The sequence below is a fragment of the Microcaecilia unicolor genome, chromosome 13, assembly GCF_901765095.1.
Source record: "Microcaecilia unicolor chromosome 13, aMicUni1.1, whole genome shotgun sequence".
In the NCBI taxonomy this organism is placed as follows: Eukaryota; Metazoa; Chordata; class Amphibia; order Gymnophiona; family Siphonopidae; genus Microcaecilia; species Microcaecilia unicolor.
Genome location: NC_044043.1, coordinates 57,017,903 through 57,040,680, shown reverse-complemented (window position 1 = coordinate 57,040,680; position 22,778 = coordinate 57,017,903). Strand labels below are relative to the sequence as shown.

The 22,778-nt window shown below is 42.0% G+C and overlaps 1 protein-coding gene across 2 annotated transcripts in view; it reads right to left on the bottom strand.

Annotated features, from left to right (window-relative positions):
• Positions 1 to 11,513: 11,513 nt before the first annotated feature.
• The window catches only part of SSH2 (slingshot protein phosphatase 2), a 282,722-nt gene continuing 271,457 nt past the window's right edge, over positions 11,514 to 22,778 (bottom strand). For both annotated transcript variants that reach the window (XM_030222192.1, XM_030222193.1), the window contains 2 exons: positions 16,076 to 16,904; positions 11,514 to 14,142 (listed from right to left, as the gene is read on the bottom strand). In XM_030222192.1, the coding sequence (XP_030078052.1) occupies positions 12,082 to 14,142; positions 16,076 to 16,904 (2,890 nt within the window). In that variant the 3' untranslated portion in view covers positions 11,514 to 12,081. The remainder of the gene's footprint in view (positions 14,143 to 16,075; positions 16,905 to 22,778) is intronic.

Genomic DNA, 22,778 nt, shown 5'->3' with positions numbered 1-22,778 from the left:
AGAATACAGCTAGAATGTTTCCTCTAACAGCTTTCCATAGGAAAAATGCATTCAAATTCTGGTAGCACCTCAATAATAGCAACACAGAATCACTTCACTGCCAGGTACTTTGTGAAGTAACACTATATCCTGCAAATAAGCTTCTTAGAGCCTATGCTGCAAACCTTAACACCAATTCTGAACACGAATACCAGTAACAGTACCTTTAAAAAGGCAGCAGTCAATATGCACAAAAGCAATATACATCCCATTGGAATAGGCAGAGAAGTCAGACTCATAGATCCTGACACAAAGCACATGCCAGCAGAATCTCTGACCTGCTCAGTCACAGGCAGAACACAGACCAACCTTAATTACAAAATAAAGGACCAAAAATTAAAATTTGTCCTGTAGTCCTTCCTTTCCCTACCCCCCCCCCCCCCATCCATCCCCTTGGCCCAGCATCAGCCCTTCTCTTCCCCACCATACTTCCCATAGCTAGGCATTAGCCCTATCCTACCCCCCACCCCTCCCTATAGCCCTGTCCTACATCTACCCATCCCTTCCCAATCTCCCCCTCCTCCATCCTGAAGCACAACAGCATTAAATAAAAAATATTTTGCTTTTTAAGGTCCTGGGCACTGAAGATTGCACCCTCCCACCCAGAAACCTGCCTACATTAAATATAAAACCTTTTTTTATTTTTTTTATTTTAACCTGGGCACTGTAGAGCCCACCCCCACCCAGAAACTCACCTTTATTAAATATACCTTTTTTTTTTTTTATTTTAACTGGGCACTGAGCCCACCCCCACCCAGAAACCCACCAATATTAAAATTTATTGTTGGTGGGTTTCTAGGTGAAGGTGGGTCCTGCCCTTTCACTACCTAGGGGAAAAATGTTTTTCAACCCCACCCAGAAGCCCACCACAAGCATTACACTGTACATAATATATAAAAAAAATTATTTTACCTGGGCAGCTGGGCTTGAGTTTTCCCAATTTCTTATGCACACCATACACTCAGTGTGCAGATTGTGCTCCGCATGCTGCTAGTTCCTGTGACTGTGGCCGCGGGGGAGGGCTGAGGCCTGGGGGGGAGGGGCTCAACTCAAGGCTGATCGAGCGAGCCAGCGAGGACCCAATAACTTCTCCAGCTACTGCTGGCATGGTGGAGGACACCCGGCCAGCCAAGCTGCAGCACTGGTGTCAGATTTTTCTGTGCATGCCATGGAAGCATGGGGGAGGGGGAAGCAAGCAAGCCAGGCGCCCTGAGACCAATGGTTGGATATGAGAATATCAACAGCCTGTACCAACATGTGAGTGGCAAGTACGCACAAATGTTACTTATAACCGCGTCCAATATGTCCTGATATATTGCAACACAATCCTTAGCTTTAGAAAGTATAATAGACTGCAGGCCAGCTGGGAGTGAGAACACAGAACTGCAGCAGCGCAGCAGTGGCGCTAGAATGGCCGACTTCCATTCCGACCCAGAATCCCACTAAAAAAAATTAAGGAAGTTACCGCAGGTAGGAGAGCTGCTGTCTGTTTTTGCTGCCTAAATTTATGTAGCTGTGCAGCGGCAGAACTGACAAATGACTGCAGCCTATCTAGCACCTAGAAGATCCTCCTGATTGGAGGATTAGGACAAAGTGGGTGGGCCTGGGCCCACCCGTAGCTACGCCCCTGCTGTAGAAGTCTGTCCGGCCTTGTCCTTATGTTCCAGCTACTGGAGTTGCCATCAAAACCTGCTCCAGCACATCCTAATCTGTCTTGCCATACACAGGACAAACTGTAGACATCTGCCTGGCACTGGTCTTAGTACCACTCAACACATCAACATGCATGCAGTCATTTAATTTTCATTTTTATATCACCCTCTTTATAATTAGGCATCCTCTGTATTCATCCCACAACATTTTGAATTCCCTCACTGTTTTGTCTCCATCACCTCTCTCAGGAGGGCATTCCAGGCATCGACCACTTTGTTCCACATTAGGAGTCATCACCCAGGAAAAGGATGTAGGTATCATCTTGGACAACATATTGAAATCTTCTGCCCACTGGGCAGCAGTGGCCAAAAAGAAAACATTGTTAGGAATTACTAGGAAAGGAATAGAAAGTCAAACAAAAAACCCCATAATGTCTTTGTTACCATTCCATGGTGCGACTGCATCTTGAGTATTGTGTGCTGCATCTCAAAGTAGGTATAACAGAATTAGAAAAGGTCCAGAAAAGGTGACACAATGACTTTCATATTGGGAAATGCTAAGGAGGTTGGAGCTCTTCACCTTAGAAAAGAGATGGTGAAGGAAGATATGACAGAGGTCTATAAATCCCCAAGTTCATTGGAATGGGTCAATGCAAATTGATGATTTTACCTTTTCAAAAAATACAAAAACTGGGGAATATGCTCTTGTTACAAAAGAGTTAATACATTTAAAATAAATTTGAAAAAATATTTGCATTCAGCGTAATTCTCTTGGCACTTCTTGCTAGAGGATGTGATAAAGGCAGTTAGCATAACTGAGCTTAAAAAAAAAGTTTAGACAAAGTTCTGGAAGAAAAGTTCATAAACTATTATTAAAGTAGACATGGGAAATGCTGCTACTTACTTATACCCAGGGATAAGTAGCATGACATCTTGCTACTTTATAAAATCATGCCAGGCACTTGCGACATGGATTGGCCACTGTTGGAAACAGGATGCTGGGTTGGATGGACATTTAGTCTGTCACAGTATGGCAATTATTATGTTATTTTCCCTGGGCTATGGCAAAATGGAGCAAGTTTTCCTTCATGATCTGCCTGTATTTATCCTCTTCCCGCTAATCTCTTCATAAACCTCCCCGTCCACACTGTTGCTAAATATCACCACAATATAATGCTGCCACCACCGTCCTTTACTGTAGGTACAGTGTTAACAGAGTGATATGCTTTGTTTTATGTCACACCTATTGCTCAGCATTGAGATAAAAGATCCACTTTAGACTTTAAAATCTTCTTCCGCTTGTGCAGTGTCCCATGTTTCTCTGCAAATGCTAGGCTGCACAATGGCTTCTTTCTTGCCACCCTACAATGTAGGTCATGCTTTATGGAACAGTCTTGAAAGACACCTGTTCAGTTCTTTTAAAATAATTTTAGATCACATAGAGGGGGATAATCGAACGGGGGGCGCCCATCTCTAAGGACGGCCCTGTAAAGGGGCAGGGCAACCCATATTATCAAAACAAGATGGACGTCCATCTTTCGTTTCGATAATACGGCCGTGGACGCCCAAATCATGAAATTTAGGTCGACCTTAGAGATGGTCGTCCCGGTTTTCCGCAATAATGGAAAGCGAGGACGTCCATCTCAGAAACAACCAAATCCAAGCCATTTGGTTGTGGGAGGAGCCAGCATTTGTAGTGCACTGGTCCCACTAACTGAATGGAAAAAGCCCTTCCCTTACCGATCCGGAAAGGAACGGGCATGTATGAAGGAAATTGCATGCAAATGAGCTGCTCGCTGTTAGCTCATATGCACATGATTTCCTTCCTAAGGAGGGGAAGCGACGGCAGTCGAGGACGTCCTTCCCTGCAACGGCAGGGGAAGCGACAGCAGTTGAGGACGTCCTTCCCTGTGATGTCCAAAATGTTGAGGTTTCTGTGAGAAGGACGTCCATGCCTCTGCTCTGCCTCCGACACCCTCTTTATTTATTTGGATTTTGGATCACAAGGAGCAGCAGTGGGATTTGAACCAGCCACCTCTAGATTGCAAGACTAGTGCTCTAACCACTAGGCCACTCTTTCACTCCCTTGAAATTTGGCCATCCCTGTGGGGGGCAGTTGAGAACGTCCAAAATGTGTGAAAGAAGGATGTCCATACCTTCGTTATGCCTCCACTGACACACACATACCTCCCCCCCCCCAGGGACCTGCATACTGCCCCCCCCCCCACAGGGATGGTAAATTTCAAGGGAGTGGAGGAGTGGCCTAGTGGTTAAGAGCACTGGTCTTGCAATCCAGAGGTGGCTGGTTCAAATCCCACTGCTGCTACTTGTGATCCAAAATCCAAATAAAGAGGGTGTTAGAGGCATAGCAAAGGCATGGATGTCCTTCTCACAGAAACATCCACATTTTGGATGTCCTCAACTGCCGTCGCAGGGACGGAGGCATAGCAAAAGACTCTAAAAAAAAAAAATAATAATAATAAAATAAATAGACAAAAGTTTTTGAAGTTGTTTTTTTCAGGGTGGGAGGTGGTTAGTGACCACTGGGGAAGTCAGGAGATGTCATCCCAGATTCCCTCCAGTGGTCATCTGGTCAGTTCAGGCACCTTTTTGATGCTTGGTCGTGAAAAAAAATGGACCAAGTCGGCCAAATGCTCATGAGAGATGCCCTTCTTTTTTCCATTATCGGCCAAGGACGCCCATCTGTTAACCCGTCCCGCCTTCGGTACACTGCCAACATGCCCCCTTGACCTCTGGTCATCCCCACGATGGAAAGCAGTTGAGGATGCCCAAAATTGGCTTTCGATTATGCCGATTTGGGCAACCTTAGGAGAAGGACGCCCATCTCCCGATTTGTGTCGGAAGATGGGCGCCCTTCTCCTTCAAAAATAAGCAGGATTGTGACCCACCTCAGCAGTTTCCTTAAGCCATGGCTACTAATTTTAGAGAGATTGCCTGATCAGGTCAGTGTCTAGATGGTGCCAGACTATTTCCACTTTACAATGATGCATCTTGCACTGCCCCAAAGGATATTCAAATTAACATTTCCTTATAGTCTTCTCCCAATCCATACCTTGGAATAATTATGATAGTTTTTTGTGGCGTCATGTCTGGAACATTCAAAAGACAATTTTATAAGCTTGTGCCTAAACTTAGGCACCAATAATGCACCTGGCCTAGTTTATATAGTAGCACTTGGGTGCATGATTGTATATGCTAGGTGCTCTTCTATAAACAGTACACCTACATCACTTGGTGCACAACTGTCAAGGGGCATACACGTGAGTGAAGCATGGGTGCATAATGGATGTCACCAAGGACATACACAATTTATGTTATCATCAGATGTGCCCATTGCATGGTACACTTTGCATGCCCACTTATGCCAACCATTGGCTTGTTTCAAGTAGGTGTACCAATGCAGCTTTGCACTAGTCATTTATAATGGCTTAGTTTTGCCGTTTAGTTGTTATACTAACTACGCCCTAAAATGAGGCACCAATTTAAAGAATGGCCACCTCGGATCTTTGCCTCAAATTTCACTTTATACAACAGAAACAACTGGATTCTTCAGGCACAAGTATTTGAATCAGCTCAATTATTGTGACTGGATAGAAGCGGGCTCTATTTAACTGCCTATGGGCCTTGTTAAGGCAATTTTGGGAACGCCAAATTTTCTAAATATACTATGTGTCAAGAAAAAATAAAAATCAAGTGGGGTGGCATAAGGTATCCTTTCCCTTATAGCAAAAGACAGTCTGGAACTGCTTTGATCCTAGGATGAAATGACAAATATTTCTTCTTTGCTTGTATTCCTGGCACTGGACCCTGATACATTCTTGTTGCTAAAGTTATTTTTTGGGTTCTCAGTTCTTTTCTACAAAAGTATACTGTATATTTTTCCTGATGTGGCCAAGGCCACACAAAGGAAGCGTAGGCAATAGCATATTAGAGAAGAGTGTAATTTTAAAGTTTCCAGGCAAACATGTGATTAAAAACCAGAATGCTTTCCATATTTTCTCTGAGCTAACCCCAATTGACTTATGTTTTTCAGAAACAAATTCATATTACAGAGGCAAATCGAGGCTTCTTTAATCGTTGAACCTTCTCAATAAATTTATTGCCATTATCTTGTAACCTATAATTTTTCTTCCCTCTAAGGCATGTTATCTTCTTAAGTCAGATTTATCCTTTTGTTTTCTGTTTTGATCTCTTCGATCTCCCACAGGTAAGAGCTGGAGAAAAAGCTGCTGTATAAATTAGCATTTCTACTGTTTCTTAAGTTTTTAAAAAAATGTGTAGTTTCTTGTACAACTTTGTTTTTTGTCTTAAGGTTGTTATTGACATTATAAATAAGTAATGAAAAATAAAAATGAAAGCTGCAATTTATTTACTCACTTACAAATCCCAGAAGGCTCAGATGGACCAGAGATAACCAGTGCACATGCTGCTCTGAAACAAAACAACAGCCATGATTTTCAAGTATGAAAGCTATCCCCTCCCTTTTACAAAGCCACGCTTTAGTGGCTGCTGACACAGCCCATTCATTTTGAATGGGCTGTGTCGGCATTACCACACTGGCAGCTGCTAGCACAGCTTTATAAAGGGGGGGGGGGGGGTTATGTTTGTTACTTTCAAACATTTCTACTCTTGCTTCATTTTGCAGCTCGAGTGGCACTTGTTAAAATAGTCATAATTTGATATATCCAGCTCTTTATAGTTACTATCTTTCCAATTACACAATTTTTGGAAGGAATGACCTCATAAAACCAAGAACTAGCTCAAAAAGGGCTTTGTAACTTCAAATTGCAGTCTAAAGGCCCCTTTTATAAAAATGTGCAAAATGCATGGTAAGGTGGGATTTTTACCGCATGCAAAGCCCAGCTATAATGCTGCATTTGGGGGGGGGGGGGGGAATTTAGGGACCACTTACTGCCTACTATTTAAATATAACACAATAGCGGGTTAATGCTTCCAGGCCCACACTCTGCCCATGACATACCACCTCCCATAACTATGTATTTTTAAAAATCTGTAATGTGCAGGTTAGCGTTCGCAAACTGGTATAATACCACAAACACTTTTCTGCAGTAGCCTGCTTAAGCCCTTGATACGCAGTTAGCACATGAACAACCCTATAGTAAAAGAGCCCCTAAAAAAATTCCAGTTTTTCTTCTTATTTTTACCAACGCAAAATCTATTTTAATTTGTTCTATATTTTATATTCATATTAAAAAAACATATTAATATTGTTGCGCAGCAGAAATCCGGCATTTCATTTCCAGGCATTATCAGGAGCCCAACATATACTTTAACCTCAATGTCTGTAAAATTTAAAAAAAAAAATTGATTTGGCAAAAAATAATAAAAATTGGAGGATTTTTTTTAGACCAGTGTTTCGCCCTTTCTGCCTCGCTTCACCCCATGCTTGGAACAAACTCCCTGAGCCCATACGCCGGGCCCCCTCCCTACCCATCTTCAAATCATTGCTCAAAGCCCACCTCTTCAATGTCGCCTTCGGCACCTAATCACTACACCTTTTCTCAGGAAATCTAAACTACCCCAACTTGACATTTCGTCCTTTAGATTGTAAGCTCTTCTGAGCAGGGACTGTCCTTATTTGTTAATTTGTACAGTGCTGCGTAACCCTAGTAACGCTCTAGAAATGTTAAGTAGTAGTAGTTTGTAGTTACAAAATCCTTTTTGTGCCAGTAGTTAGGAGGCTTCCATGATCTTTTCCTCCAAAAATTATATAATTGGAAAATCACAATTTGATATAGCTCCTATTTGGTTGTATACCTGTGAGCTGGAAACCCTTATTTGTAATTTTGACCTATTATAAGGCACAAAATCTTTATTGTCGTCGTCCCCCCTTTTTTTAGTGGCATTTGTGGCTCACCACCACAACAGTGAGATCACAATCTTAAATAAAGTGGATAACAACCTGTTTGCTGTGTTAACAGTACTTCAATGTATTATTGTGAAAGGTTGCGACATGATGCAGGCATTGTTGAAACCCAGCTATATTGGGTCTTTTTCTTTTTTTAAACAGTAAAGCTGGCTGGTTTTTTTTGTTTTTTTTAATGATAACCTTCTTTTGACCACCTCTGCACTTGAGTTACAGCAATGGTTTACTATTGACAGAGGCTATTCCTCTCTTTCTCATTACAGCTACGATCCCAAGGCCCATGTATCATAAGCTCGAAATCCAGCCATCACATGTCTCCCTTATTAAAGGACACATCCTTCCCCCACCCCCAGGGGCTGTGAAGGCTGCCTCTACAGAATCCCCAGTTGACCCAGAGAGCAAAAGACCTGAGCTACAAACAGAACATATGGCTCTCTCTGCACATTAGTATACAATATTTGCATTAAAGTGTCCAATGTTCCCATATTAAGCCATATGGGAACAGATTGATGGGAACATTGGACACTAAAGGGTTCAGCCACTGGGCCAGCTGTTACACAACTGGAGAAGAGAAGTTAGTGTGTCTCAGTGAAGATAACCTGTTACAGAAGCACTAGGTACCAGCTACACATCCCACAGCTGAAGAGAAAAAAAAATCAAGCCCAACACATATAGGATTTGTTCTGGTTTAATATTCACCATGTAAACAATACGTTTCCTTGACCACAATATGTCATTGTTATAAAGGACCAAAAAAAATGTTTTGTACAAAAATGCCCTGTTAAAAAGACTCTTTCCATGTTTTTGTCATTATTCAACAACAAAAAAGTCTTGAAGACACTGCCAGTTTGTGTGACATTACTTCCCGTTTCTTATGAGCAAACCTGGTCTGTATTGGCATTGATTCAAAAGAAGCAACTGGGAAATGGAACTCACAATATGTAAAGCATGTGGAGGGGAGTGGTGGAACAAGTCTTCAGTGGGTTGTGAATTGGCTTGTCTTTATTATAGGGTTAACAGTGAAGAGACAGGAGAAGCTCAAGTAGTTCCACTCTCATGGTATCTTATGCCTGCACTTTTCAAAGAGGTGGGCAGACAGCCTTCCCTAGGGCCAGGAACTTTTCTCATAGTTGAAGCAAGGCAGAAGACAAAGCAGCTCCAATATTCAGTTATCTCTGCTTTGCATGCAGAGTAAAATCATGATCCTACAGGACGCAATATAACTATCAAGCAAGTTTACAGAATGGGGAAAGTCCTAATGCATAATGAAGACTGTGGTTTTGCTCCTGGGAAAACAGCACTGCATGCCTCAAGTCTACAGCTTTGTGCATTGAATGGAGGTAGGATTAATGAATGGTGTTTTGTTTAAATGTTTCTTGGTGATAACCTTCAGAAGACTAAGCAAAAAAAAAAAAAACCTTTCTGCTGAGCAAATTGAGGCTGGGGAAGAAGAAAATATTTCATTCTCCTTCCTCTCTCCTTTAACATTGGATAGTAAAGCTAAGATCATATCTAATGGTCTAGATAAAATTCCGAGCAGGAGAACATCTGGTTTAGCTCTTCCCCATTCATTATCAGAGGCAGAACTTGTAGATGCTGCTCTCAAACTCCTGATTCCCAATGAGAAAGAGGCAAAAGGAGGCAGGAAGTGCCAGCAACTACAGCTCATGATTTATTCAGAATTAGGAATTACTTAGCTAACCAAAAATTTCCCCACCAACACCTCTCCATTCTCGAACACCCAAAGGAACACATTTTAATCTCAGATTAGGCCAATGGAGTATATTCAAACTCCTGAGAAATCTCCTCTGTTCCTTTAGTGGAAAGGACCACTGAAAAATCACCTTGGCTTTGCAGCTGTAAAAAGCCCAATAAAACTGTATTAAGATGTCTGGCCAAAGCGCTGAACCTTCCTAGTCCTGTCTATTTAAAGGGAAATCACACTAAGGATGTAGGCTTAAACATTTAGCTCAATCTGATGTTGACCAACTCACTCAATTCTCTGGCCCCTGCATATGTCAAAATCTAAGTCAGTCTGTAAACCTATAAACATTCTTAACAAGTTTAAAAAAAAAAAACACCCCAAAAACCAAAACACAACCTACTTTTCCTTTGCAGCGTCTCTTTCTTTGTAATAAAAAAAAATGACCATAATCCAACCCTTTGTTCTGCCAATGATGGTGGATTCTGACACCAATAGAATATAGATGTAACTGAATAATTTCTGCTTAACTGCTTAACTGAAAATTTAAAAAGCAACCATAAGGAAATTCCCAATAATTTAATGTGAAAAATTTGCAGCTGCAAAGTGTTTCACCTAGGTCATTGCTGGGCATTGTTTTCGTAACTACAGTTTGAGAGAAGATGGCAGAGAATAGGAGCAAGCTCTGCTTCACATTATGAGGTGGATACTACTTGTGGAGTCCTGTCCTTCCCTTCCAGAGGGGAGGGTGGGCACCTGAAGACATGCACCCCACACTCAGCAGTACTCCATGCATGAAAACAAAACCACCACTACCCAGTTTAATAATGAACATTTTTTCCAGTTTCCAGCAAGCAATCCAGAAATTTCGCTTAAAAAAAAAAAAAAAAAAACATCCCTCCATTTTTAAGAGAGACAAAAATTATCTATATAAATATGTACAATTTTTCAGAAACCAGCTTCCAAAAAGGAAAATACTTCCAAGGTCAAAAGGATGTTCTATAAAAGAAAGCTTTGCATTTAAAAGGAGAAAATACAGACAATGTAACAGTAAAAACATTGTTTAAAAACAGAATAGGCAGCATTAAGAATACCTGATGGGAAGGGTTAGGGATTAGAGGGCTGAAGGTTGAAAGAAAAGGCAAACTGCATGGTATGACCATGAACTTGGAAGGCCCACAGCAAAATTCAAGTAATGAAAGGGTTAAACCCTTTACAATAGTTCATTTTAAAAGAACACAGAGACCAACTTTCAACTGCTGTTTCCTTACTAGTAAAGGTATCATTCCTTGCACTGTTCCCCCAACACACACACTTTTCTTGTGCTATCATTTTGTGGTTCTGCTACAAATGCAAATAGAAAAAAAAACAAATTTGTGTTACTAATGTTCTAATCAACACAATCAAAATTAGTGGGGAGATCCTCTTTCAAGCATTTTCTACAGTACTGAGATTTTCTTTTGTGTGGGGATGGAGACTGAATGAAATTTTTGTTGCAGTTCTCCATAATAGTAATGACACTCCTTAAAATCAGAGCAGAGCAGGTGTGCATGATCATCTGTCTTCTGGGCTGTTGATATGCATTTCTGAGGTATCCCAGCATGAAGGGAAACACAGGGTTAACAACAGCCCCATTTGCTTGCATTTAGGATACCTATTCAGCACCACTTTGAACCAAAGCAGTGGTGAGAGTTTGGTTCTCCTCCTTCATATAACTTATGTAAATGAATTCACAGAGAAGTCTTACAAAACCTTAGTATCTAGTGACACAATATTTATGGTCCCCACTTCCCTCCAATGATCTCATTAGATAGCATCAGGAGGCCTAGCTAGAGACAAGCAGTAGTATTTTTCCCAAGATGGAGTAGGTTATTTACTCTCCATCCGAGGTGGCACTGGTGTGCAGGTTTGCATTCAGGGTCCAGTTCTGTGTTTTCCAAACCTATTTTCTCTCATGACATTGACAATTCAGTTTTTGTTTGGTTTTTACTAATTTCTAGCACACTGTATTGCCACCTCTGTAAAGTAACCCTAATGTGTCGGTGAATACCCAAGTGCTGTTTCAGAACAAGCTAATATGTGTCAATGCATTAAGAAAAATGCCCTACAGCAGTAAACACCCTATCCAGTCAGGTTTTCAAGATATCCACAATGAATATTTATGAGAGATTTGCATGCAGTGGAAGTAGTGCATGCAAATCTCTCTCGTGAATATTCATCGCGGATATCTTGAAAACCTGACTGGCCGGGGTGCCTCCAGGACCAAGTTTGGGAACCACTGCCCTACAGCAACATAACATATGGGTGGCAAAAGTTATGAGGTGGAGGTGGGGAAGGATTCTTCTGAGGATTTTACACCCTTACATTTTTCTGGATGTAAAAATAGCAAGGTGGCATCAGAAATCAACTCTTGGGAAACTGACACTATTTCTAAGGTAGGCCTGCTTACAATGAGGACTGGAGAGAAGGGCTGACTAGGTCTGTCTAAATGAGACATGAAACCTGTCAAATCAAACAGCAATTTATCTTTGATGAATGTGTTCTTTTAAAACAAGTCTGAGGTTGTCCGAGTTAAAATAATTTTTTTTTCTTTTGTACAAATGGTCTTACAGTCCAGAGTCCCACACATACAGAAAAAAAAGACTCTACATGCATCAGGAACAGTAAAATATAACAAAATATATAAAATTAACTAATAAAGTGCATGTTCCTCAGATATTACACCTGCCCCATATAAAGAACACAACATAAAAATGAGAGCGTGACTGCAGGGCTCAGGGTCACATGGTATTGTACAGTGGACTGGTTGTCCTCTTCTTTTCATTACCCTCTCTTTCCAATGTCTTTTTAATCCTCTTCAGAGGGAGAGTTCTACCAAGTAGCTGCTGGGGAGTTATAGTTACCAGTGGGGCTGAGCACAGAGGGTCTAATAGCTGTGAAAGATGCTCCTCTGAGTTAGTCAATTTAGATTCTATATTGGAAAATAAACTCTGTTGAGTTGAACCACAGTCTTTGGCATATTGAACTGGAGGCCTTTCCACTGGTTTGCTCTGTACCACACATTCCGCTGTCTTTAGTTGTTCTACAAAATACTTGGTGGGTTTGGATTCAGGTTCCTGCGCTACAGACACAATGCAAAGCTTTTCCTGGAGTTCTGATGTTATCTCTTGCACTCCTGGTATGCTGTAAAAAGAGCTGTCAACCAAGTCAGGAAACACTTGGTTTGTTTCTATACTGTCCAACTCTCGTTCTGACAAGTCATCCTTAGAGAGGTCCAGAGAGCCAAGCTTAGCTATAGAGGCAGATCTCTTCATCCGGGATGGTGTGGTGAGTCCTGCTTGCCTTATTCGTGCTTCAATTTCCTTTGCACGCTCTTTGACCACGCCCCGATTGCTAATTAAGTCTTTGATGCTGTCACTGCTACAACTGTGAGGAAGGCCACAGAGTGGTGAAGAAATGTCCAGCACTTCATGGAGCTCCCTTACAGTTTCAGTCAGTTTACTGATTAAGGTTAGATCTTCATTACTCAGCAGATTCAAGGCACTGTCACTTCCCCTATGAAATGTCTCAGCAACATCTGTACTGCCAGAAAAGCTGCCTACGTCAACTGGATCGTCATCTGTGCAAGTGCACTGTTCTGTAATGCCCTCTACATAAAGTGTATGATGACAGTCTAGGTTTGTTAAAGTCAAGTTTGGGTCAGGTTTGGAAGGGCTAGTATCTAAGTTAACCAGAGGATTGCAAAATTCATCTTGGGGATTGCCAATGGCAAAAGTTGCTTCTGGCCTTAGTTCTGAATGATCAGGTAAAATTACAATTCCTGGGTGTACAGAAGACTTGTCTGTGCACTCAGAGATATCATTGTATTCAACTGCAGGAGATACTGCTGCTTTAACAGCCTTTTCCACGTTTACTCTTTGGGGCAGTCCATCTTCTGTATTCTCTGTGATCACTGGGGAGTGGTGGTCATTCTCCTTGTGATCTACTGGTTTAACCACATGGGTATATTCAATAATTTCTATTCTCTTTGGAAGCTGACCTGGCAGAACCTGTCTCCCAGAAGCTTCAGGAGAAACTACAGTCCTGAGCTCTTTCAATATTCCTCCCTGTCTGGTGCTCACTTCTGACAGAGAGTAGTCTTGGATGGCTTGCACAGGGTGAGGCCCAAGCGCTAGAATATGTGCATCTGCAGCAAGATCACAGCTGTGAGGTAATATGTCCTCAGGCTCTATGTTGGGACTTTGGACCTTCTTGTCTCTCTCGGTTTCCTTGAGTGTAGGTTCAAACGATGGTTCATCGTGAGTTCTTTTGGAAGTTTGCTCAACAGCTAACCCATCATTCTTAGAGTTTTTACGAGTTGGTAAGGAACCCATTAAAGGTGTGTGTTGCTGCTGCTCATGCTCTTGTCGCAGGCGCTCCTCAAATTCCATGGTTGCACGCCGGACAGAACCGGGACACCATTTTGGCTCTGGGTTGGAACTCTGAATCAATAGTTCATGCTGCTGTCCTGTCTCATCATTTTCTTCAATGTTTTCCCCAGGACACTTTAGAATTTGAATTCCCTCCTGTTCCATGTAGTCAGTGAACTTTTCATGTGGTACAATTTCACTTCCTTCACTAATTTCCCTCTTCTCGTTGTTGGTCTTTGATGACCAGGACTCTTCAAAGGGCAGCTCAAGAATTGTATTCCTTTTTGGTGTCTGGGATTGGAAGGCCAGGTTTTCTGTTGTCTGTTGGCACTGCCCTGTTCCTTGGTTGATGGATTCAATTTCTGTTATGATTTCTTTGACAGAAATAGCATTTTCTGAGTGGGATATAGGGAAATGGCCTTGGATAATCTCCTGGAACAGAAAAGAAAACATTTTCACTTGTAATAATACTTATCATATAATCAAAGTCTACTATAAAAGGCAAATCATAAACTAGCATTTTCAGTAGTATTTCCTCTTCTAATGAATATCCTTTTGTTTACAGAGTGCAATGGGTACAGCACAAGCCTCTTCTAATACAGACGAATGCACTCAGCTTTTGGCCATATACCAGGAGGACTTATACTGAATACCCAATTATTCCAAAGTTTTGCTGTTATTGAGACCTTAAGATGTTAATCAGAGAGATTACAAAAAGTGAATAACTTGTTTTGCCTACTCTTTTGGGGACAGTTCAGTGTACACCTTGTGGATTCACTTGACTACATTTGAAGGAGAATCAAAAATTCAGAATGAAGCACAATATAACCAATGACAAAAGCACACACCTAGATCTGGAAACTACTAAAACAGGAACAGTTTTAACTACTGAAATTCTAAGTGAGATCAACAATGTGTGCCAGGATTCTTGACAGAGTGGTATGATCTATCTATACCTATCATACTTCCACAGTAGCACTGAACATCAATTATTTTTAGAAATCTTTGTGAGGTGATTTTTTGCTTTCCAGTAATATAAACCAATGTTTTACACTTTTTCAGACCTAGGATTCAATCTCCTGATGATATACTCATGGAAAAAATGTTGAGAAACTGGAAAGATCAAGGATTTTCACTACATTAAGTTAACTTTCATCTATTATATAGGGCTCAAGAGGCATCAAAGACCAGAAAGTGGAACAATACTAATCTTAGCCCTGAAAACACACACACACATTTTTAAGTTAGCTATTTCTTGACTATTTATATATATCAGTAGCCACATTCACTGTATTCCACTTAACAGACATGATGAAATGCTCTTTAATAAAATACAGTTACCTGAGGACAGCAGGCCAGGAATCCTCATGGGGGCAATGTCATTTGATGGCATCTGAACAGTAAGCTTTCTCCAGTACTTTCCAGAGCTTTTGAGAATACTTCACTGCACAAACGCACCTGTTCCCACCTGCCACAGTTGTGTGGGTCCGCCTGTTACAACTCTTTTGGGAGGTAGGTCAGTCGTAAAGATGCTTATCCTGTTGTCCTCGGAGAACACCTGCTACAGAGTAACTGTTTTCTTCTAGGACAATCAGGACAGTTTAATTCTCAGATATGGGACTCCCTATTTACAGGCTTTCAATAGAAAAAAAGAAAAAATAGAATTCCAGAGGCAATGCACAAGCAAACACTGAAATTATTTAGGTGCCAACAAGCCTTACAAGTTTTATTAATTTTAATTGGCAGGCAGCCTGGAACTGAAATAAATGTGCCTAGGAGGGGGTTGGAGATGGATTCTAAACCCTGAACAGATTTTGGAGGATTGTCCGGCCAAACCTATGTGTTCAAGAATTTTGCTCTAGACAGTAGTGAGACATCAATGTATGGATCGAGGTTCAAGTTGCAACCCTGCAAATATCTTCTATGGAGGATGACCTCATGTGACAAGCTAATAATGAAAAAGAAAGAAAACTTAAAAGACAGATGGCAAAACCTACTTAGGGATGTCAAACAGGAAGGGGGGAAAAAAAGCATGACAGCAACAGGCCTTACACTGCAGAAAAAAAATTCCAATCATTTGAAATTACACTGAGATAAGCATGACATAATATTTATCTGTTCAGCTCCAAAGGGCTCCCACAGAATAGCAGGTGGGAACACACATTAATGCACAGTAAGGCATTCTTAAAAGCTCTGGAAACTTCTGCAGAAAACTTCCCAAATGGGCTCTGTCACCCATATGTGAGTATTCAAGTACCCTGCATGTCCTAGGAGGAAAACTACAACATGAAATCATTTAACTCCTTGTTGTACACTTTTCTTTTGTATACCTAAAGCCTTGCTAACTGTAGCAATTCTCAAGTACCTGTGACTGCTCCTCCCCTGGGGTATTCTCCTGGGAAGCATAAGGTGTGTTGCTTTCAGAGCTGTCTCTTGGAACATCCCTGGCTACTTCAGAAGACAGCACTTCATGCACGGACCCTTTAGAAGTGCTGTTCCTACCACATTCTTGCTCCTCTAGCCGGGAATGAGAGCAGATGCGAGACTTACTCTCTTGTGAGAGCTCCACAAACTTCTCTAGAGCACTGAAGAAATCAATACGATCCATGCTCAAATCAGCAGGCTCAGGCTGGGAGGTGGGTATGTCCTGATCAGGTGATCCAGAGAGGTCATTCAGATGAGATGCCAGTTCCTCTAAAGGTAGCAAGTGACAGTTCATGTCCATTTTCAGTGCATCTTGCTCCAAATCATCTACGGTCAAGTCAGGCATCTTTGTGGATTCCTGGAGGTGTCCTTCATCTGTCATTAAAACCTCCGTCTCAGTGCAACAGTTATCCAGAAATGATCGAGATTCATCTAAGCAGCATCCTGTCAAGCATCCATTCATGGTGTTCAGGTTCAAGATGTCCTCGAGTTGTCCAGTGTGAAATCCCCGGGCTGTAAACTCTACATGTGCCCTGTCTTTGGAGCACACATCTGTCCTAGTAAAAGAATCTTCCTGGTCCAGGAGCTCCATGGGAGCCTCCGATGGAAAAGAATGGTGAGCGTCCATAGACTTCAGATCCAGCAGCTGCTCAGCTGAAGACATAATATCCTTTTTGCTCAGCTCAATTCCTGTTTTACAGACTGGCTCGTGGTGGTCCGAAAGGTCACTGTCCGAGTGTGAGCGCCAGAGCTTGTTGTGACGTTGTTTGCTGAAATATTTAAATAAAAGAAACACAGTTATATCATATTTATTTGTTATAATCTATACCAGTGGTTCTTCACCCAGTCCTACAAAACTGAAAAACAGTCAAACCCAATCTCAAAGGGTCATGTGTGGTGAATACTGTATTTTTCAGACTATAAGACGCACTCCCCCCCCCCCCCCCCAAATTTGGGAGGAAAATGGGGGGTGCATCTTATAGTCCGAATGTAGTTTTAAAAGGACCGTAATTCAGTTTTGCAAGGTCCCTCCCTCGCTCCGTTTTGCAAGGTCCTTCCCCCTCCCTCGCTCTGTTTTGCAAGGTCCCCCCTCGCTCCCTCTAAATTTTAAAAGTTTTACCTGGTCGTGGTAGAAAAAAGCATGCACGCTGGGCGCGTCAGTCTTTTGTTCTGACGTCTCTCTCAGCTCTGGTCCCGCCCTCAACATAAGTAAGTGCCACTGGAATGGGTGGGTTTCTCTATTTCTTATCTTTTATCTTTGAAAATTGTAATTGTTACTTATGTAATTGGTTTGATAGGATGGTGAGAGTGTGTGAATGGTGTATTTATTCTGAATTCTCTGAGACATAAAACTTTTCTTTTGTAGATTCATACCCCAACAATTATGCTTAAGTTGAGTGGTTCCTGACGAAGCCCTGAAGTGGGCGAAACGATCTGGGCCCCGTTGAAAGTCACCAGTTGGAGTGTGGGGTATTAAGCCAGCAACGAGACAGCTAAGTTTGTTTATTTAAGTAATGCTGTTGCTTGGAGAGTTTTTTGTACTCAGCAATGTTTGGAAGTAATGGTTTCATTGTGAATCAATTCTATTGACAAAATATGGGAAAAATATACCCATGAAAGAGATAAGATCACAGGCACATAAATCTTATATAGATATCAGTGTCTTGATGGTCAGACCTTGGCAGTGACCTTGGTTTCTGAGGGTATTTCCCATTTGTCATTTATTGTTGTATATTCACCACACATGACCCTTTGAGATTGGGTTTGGCTGTTTTTCAGTTTTGTAGTATTAGATTACCTAAGTGTGACTAACAGCCCATACTGTTCATTGAACTTTGGTTCTCCACCCAGTCCCCAGAACATACCTAGTTAGGTTTTCAGGATACCCAGAACAAATGTGCATGAGATAAATTTGCATACAATACCTCTATTATATGAAATCTCATGCATACTCATTATGGATATTCTGAAAACCTGACTGGCTAGGTTTGTTCCAATGACTGGGTTGAGAGGCCCTGGTGTATACCTGTGATGTAGCCACAGGCAACCCAGCAGCAGCACAGATGTGATGTAGTTGGTGGGGATTCCCAAGCCCCCACCAGCTGAACACTCCCAGCATCTCACCCTCCCTCCCCCCCCCAGGTGATTGGAGATCTCTTAACTCCACTCTCCCAAGCCCCCCTCCCAATACCTTTTAAATCCTTCACTTCTCTGCCAGTAGTGAGCAGTGACTCACACCCGTTGCTCGAGCCAGCCCCAATCTTTCCCTCTGATGCAACTTCCTGTTCGTGTCAGAGGGAAGGCTCAGGGCTGGCACAAGCAGCAGATATGAGTTGCTGCTTGTTGCCAGTGACTAAAGGACTTAAAAGGTTCCCGGGGGTTGGGGGAATGGAGTTAAAGAGACCATCGCCTGGTGGGGGCAGGGGAGTTAAAGAAACCATTACCTGGGGGGGGGGGAGGGAGTTAAAGAGACCATCACCTGGGTGGGGGGGGGGGGGGGGGGGAGTCTCGTGCCCACACACTTTGGACTCAGGTCCATCCAAAATTGGGTGTCTGGATATGCTCCTAGTCTATATCTTATGAAATGTCAGAGCCATTAAATGTGAGAAAAAAATTCTGTATTTTTTCAGAACCTTACAAAAAAGTTAACAGTTTTTGAAAACCTCTTTGGTCTGACTGGCTGTAAATGCACTTGAAATACCAGAGAAAAAACAAACACTGTGCCACAGACAAATCTGGATTTCTGGATATTCATGATGAAGGTTCATAAAATATATTTCCATACAAAAGCACCAATATAAGATTCAGTTTTCCAGCATCACCAGTGCATCTGCTTTTTAGGATGACAGAGGCTTGCAATCTCTGGCTATTAAGAGGACAGTGAAAGGAGCCGAATGTCACAGCAGAGATGGCTGACACAGTAACACAGGAAGATACCAGACGATGCGTATACAAGTAGCTCCCAAAAAATGGAAGAATGAGAAGAGAGAGAAAAGTAAACCTTTGCTGGGGAGGGTGTGTGTGTGTGTATGAAAAATGGAACAGAAAAAAAGTACTTTGGAATTTTGGTCAAAAAATGTCAAACAAAATAGCACAGAGATCATGTGACCCTTAACACACACTGATCTTTTTCTGAGAAGCATCTAAATAAAGGCGGGCATAATCCTTGGCCACGAGGTGCACTCATATGACATGCCAACTGTCATCTGAGCCCCGTACTTTTCCATGTATTTCTAGGAAGGACTTCAAAGTGGTGGCCGAGACAACACAGTTATGAGAACGTGAAAACTGACACCCTTAGCCCCCAGAAACAGGCTTAGAACAAGAAACCTGGACTTATGTTATCAATATACTATTTCTTGTAATTCTGCTAAGCCTCCACATGAGGGCACACACGCACCACCAAGTCCACCAGTCACATATCATCTTTCTTATCTGTCTTTAGGGACCCAGATATGATTAAAACGCTTTAGAATGCTAAGGAACCATTACTTACAAAAATAATTCTAAATCACACAAGACAATCAGCCAGATGTCTCCACTACAAGGTGTAAAGTCTCAAACCACAAGAATACCAAGTACAACCTGACATTTTCAAAGAACTTTTGCTATGTCTTTGCCAACCAAATGTTGGGGGGGGGGGGGGGGGGGACCCAACCCAAACATGTTTTGTCTATATTTGTTAGTCTGCTCCAATTCCTGTAACCAAAATCTAAAATCTGGCCCTGAAGGAATCATTCTCTCTCTCTCAGAAGACTCAGAGCATGCCACAACGAGCCTGCATGAAGTACTTGCAAACCTACAGTATCTGAGAATTTCTAAACACTGAAGAAAAGGAGGGTATAATGGCAGATAAGATGGCAAAGCCCATCTTGTCTGGCCTTCTTTTAATTTTTCTAATAAAATTATCATTGCCTTTGTGACAAATTTGAAACCGTTTGACATTAGGACCATAATTAATGGAACCCTTAGTTATGGAATATGTGTTTCATATACAGCTGTATTTCCACTTCATTTATATTCTGTGAAGACCATAAAGGAAACTGAATTCCTGTGCTGCCCCCAAATGTTTCTAAGTGTATAGGCAAAGGATCAAAAAGAGGCTTTGCACCTAACTGGAGTGCACTGTATTTATATGCTTACTAATATTGATCTTTGTAACAATTTCCACTATGTTGCCTGGCACTGACATCAGGCTCACCAGACTGCAGCTTCTCAGATACTCCTGGAACACTTTTTAGACGATTTATTTATTGGTATTTATTAACCACCTTCTATATCTAAGATTTTAACAATAAGTTAAACATTACAAACAGAATACCTGGAGGAGTGGCCTAGTGGTTAGGGTGGTGGACTTTGGTCCTGGGGAACTGAGTTCAATTCCCACTTCAGGCACAGGCAGCTCCTTGTGACTCTGGGCAAGTCACTTAACCCTCCATTGCCCCATGTAAGCCGCATTGAGCCTGCCATGAGTGGGAAAACGCGGGGTACAAATGTAACAAAAAAAAAAAAAACCTGCAATTTCATTTCTGAGTTCTTTCACTAGGGTGTATTACATCTGGACCAGGTGTTTTGCTACTTTTTAGTTTGCCCTATTACTTCTTCTAGATTCAATGAGATTTGTTTCAGTTTTTCTGAACTGCTACTATTGACAGTCATTTCGGGCATATGTAACTTCCTCAGTAGAGACCAACATAAAGAATTATAGCCCCATTTTAGACAAAACCTAGACATTAGAATTGATACATCCATGTCAGGACACACAGAATTCTGGTTTTGTTTTAGAAAAACATTTGCCAACAGAGAGCCTTTTCTAAAACACATGCATTTAAGGTAAGCATGGATCCTATGTAAATTACTTTCCTTGTGCTTGCCCAGAATTTTTATGACACGATTAACAATTCACAATTGTCTCTGCAAAGTTCAGTGCAACAGATTAAGTTAACCCCACCTCAACAAGACATGGCTACCATTCAAACCCTATCTAGCTTTCTTGCAGCATATGGGTGCATAGGGAAAGGAATGGCCAGTAGGGAAAAGAAGAGGTGAAGATGCCCCTGTACAAGACTCTGGTGAGACCTTAGAATATTGTGTACAATTCTGGAGGCTGCACCTTTAAAAAGATGTAAACAGGATGGAATCAGTTCAGAGGATGGCTACTAAAATGGTCAGTGGTCTTCGTCAAAAAGCTTATGGAGACAAAGATCTCAATATTAATACTTTGGAAGAAAGGCGGCGGAGGAGAGACATGAGAGACACATTTAAATACCTATCTATATATATAAAACTCACCCTCAACGTTCTATTTGCACTGACATCACTGAAGCCAGGTTCGTAAGTTCGAAGCTCTGAAGCCACACAAAATCACAGTCTGTGGGCCCCGCCCTCGCGTCAAACGTTATGACATTGAGGGCGGAGCACATTCTCAGCTCCAACGTTGTACTGCACTGTAGCTCTGCTCCGCCCTCGCGTCAAAACACGATGACATCGAGGGCGGAGCACACGTTACTCTATCGGTTCCTACTGCAGGGGCATTCACATGACGCTGAAATCTTCTGTTTCGGCAGGTCAGTGGGGTGGGGGGCCTTCGGAGAGGGGGGAGCGCCGGCAGCGACAACATCGGTGGGGGTGGAAGGGGGTGCACTGGCAACACACACATCGGGGGGAACGGAACGGTCACGGACGCTGGGGGGGCGTGCCAAAAGGGCCAGGGTCACAGCACATTCGCACGGAGGCTGCAGGGGGGCCGGCGACACACAGAGACACAAAGGGACGGAGGGGAGCCTTGCTAGCGCCCGTTTCATTGCGATTTGAAACGGGCCTTCGTTACTAGTACAGCAATAAATGGTAAGTCTCATTCAATTGAAAGGAAGCTCTGGCACAAGAGGCCACAAGGAGAAGGTGAAAGGAATAGACTCACCTAACCTGAGGAACAGTTCTTCATGGAAAGGGTGGTGATTTTGTTTGAGGTGGAGATGAAAACAGTGTCTGAATTCAAGAAAGCGTGGGACAAGTACACAGGATTTCTAAGGGAGTGAAAAAGTGAGTAGATGGCATGGATGGGCAGACTGGATAGGCTATAAGGTCTTTCTCTGCCTTCATTTTTCTTAAAATACATTATAATGTACAAATATAAATAGTAATTACAAAAATAAAAAACCTAGCATGACCATGTTTTGCCCTTCAGGACATCTTTTGAGACCAAGTGCCATTTCAGCTTGATATACTACATGAAAAACACAGCATCTGACTACATTGTGACATACTGATGTTAAGAGTGCATTGCACTGCGACTAGATTTGGTTTGTATTTTCAATCTTTGAATATGTTATATTCCTTAAGTAGACATTTTTATGTTATATCCCTGATACAGCCCTAAAAGGAAAAATATGGCCATGTTGGGTCTTATTTTTAAAATTACTATTTATATTTGCTCATAATAAACTTGCATTTTCTATAGTTGATGGTCAGCTCCAATTCACAAGGCTGGACACCTGTAGATCACTGCCTCTCCTTTTGACTATGTCTAAGATTTTGGTGCAAATAGGCAAGAATAGACAACAGATCCCAGTGAGCAGAGCGGTGGTGTGGGTGGGTGAGACAGAGATCCCAAAGACTGGGCAGCCAAGAGAGGAGGAAAGATT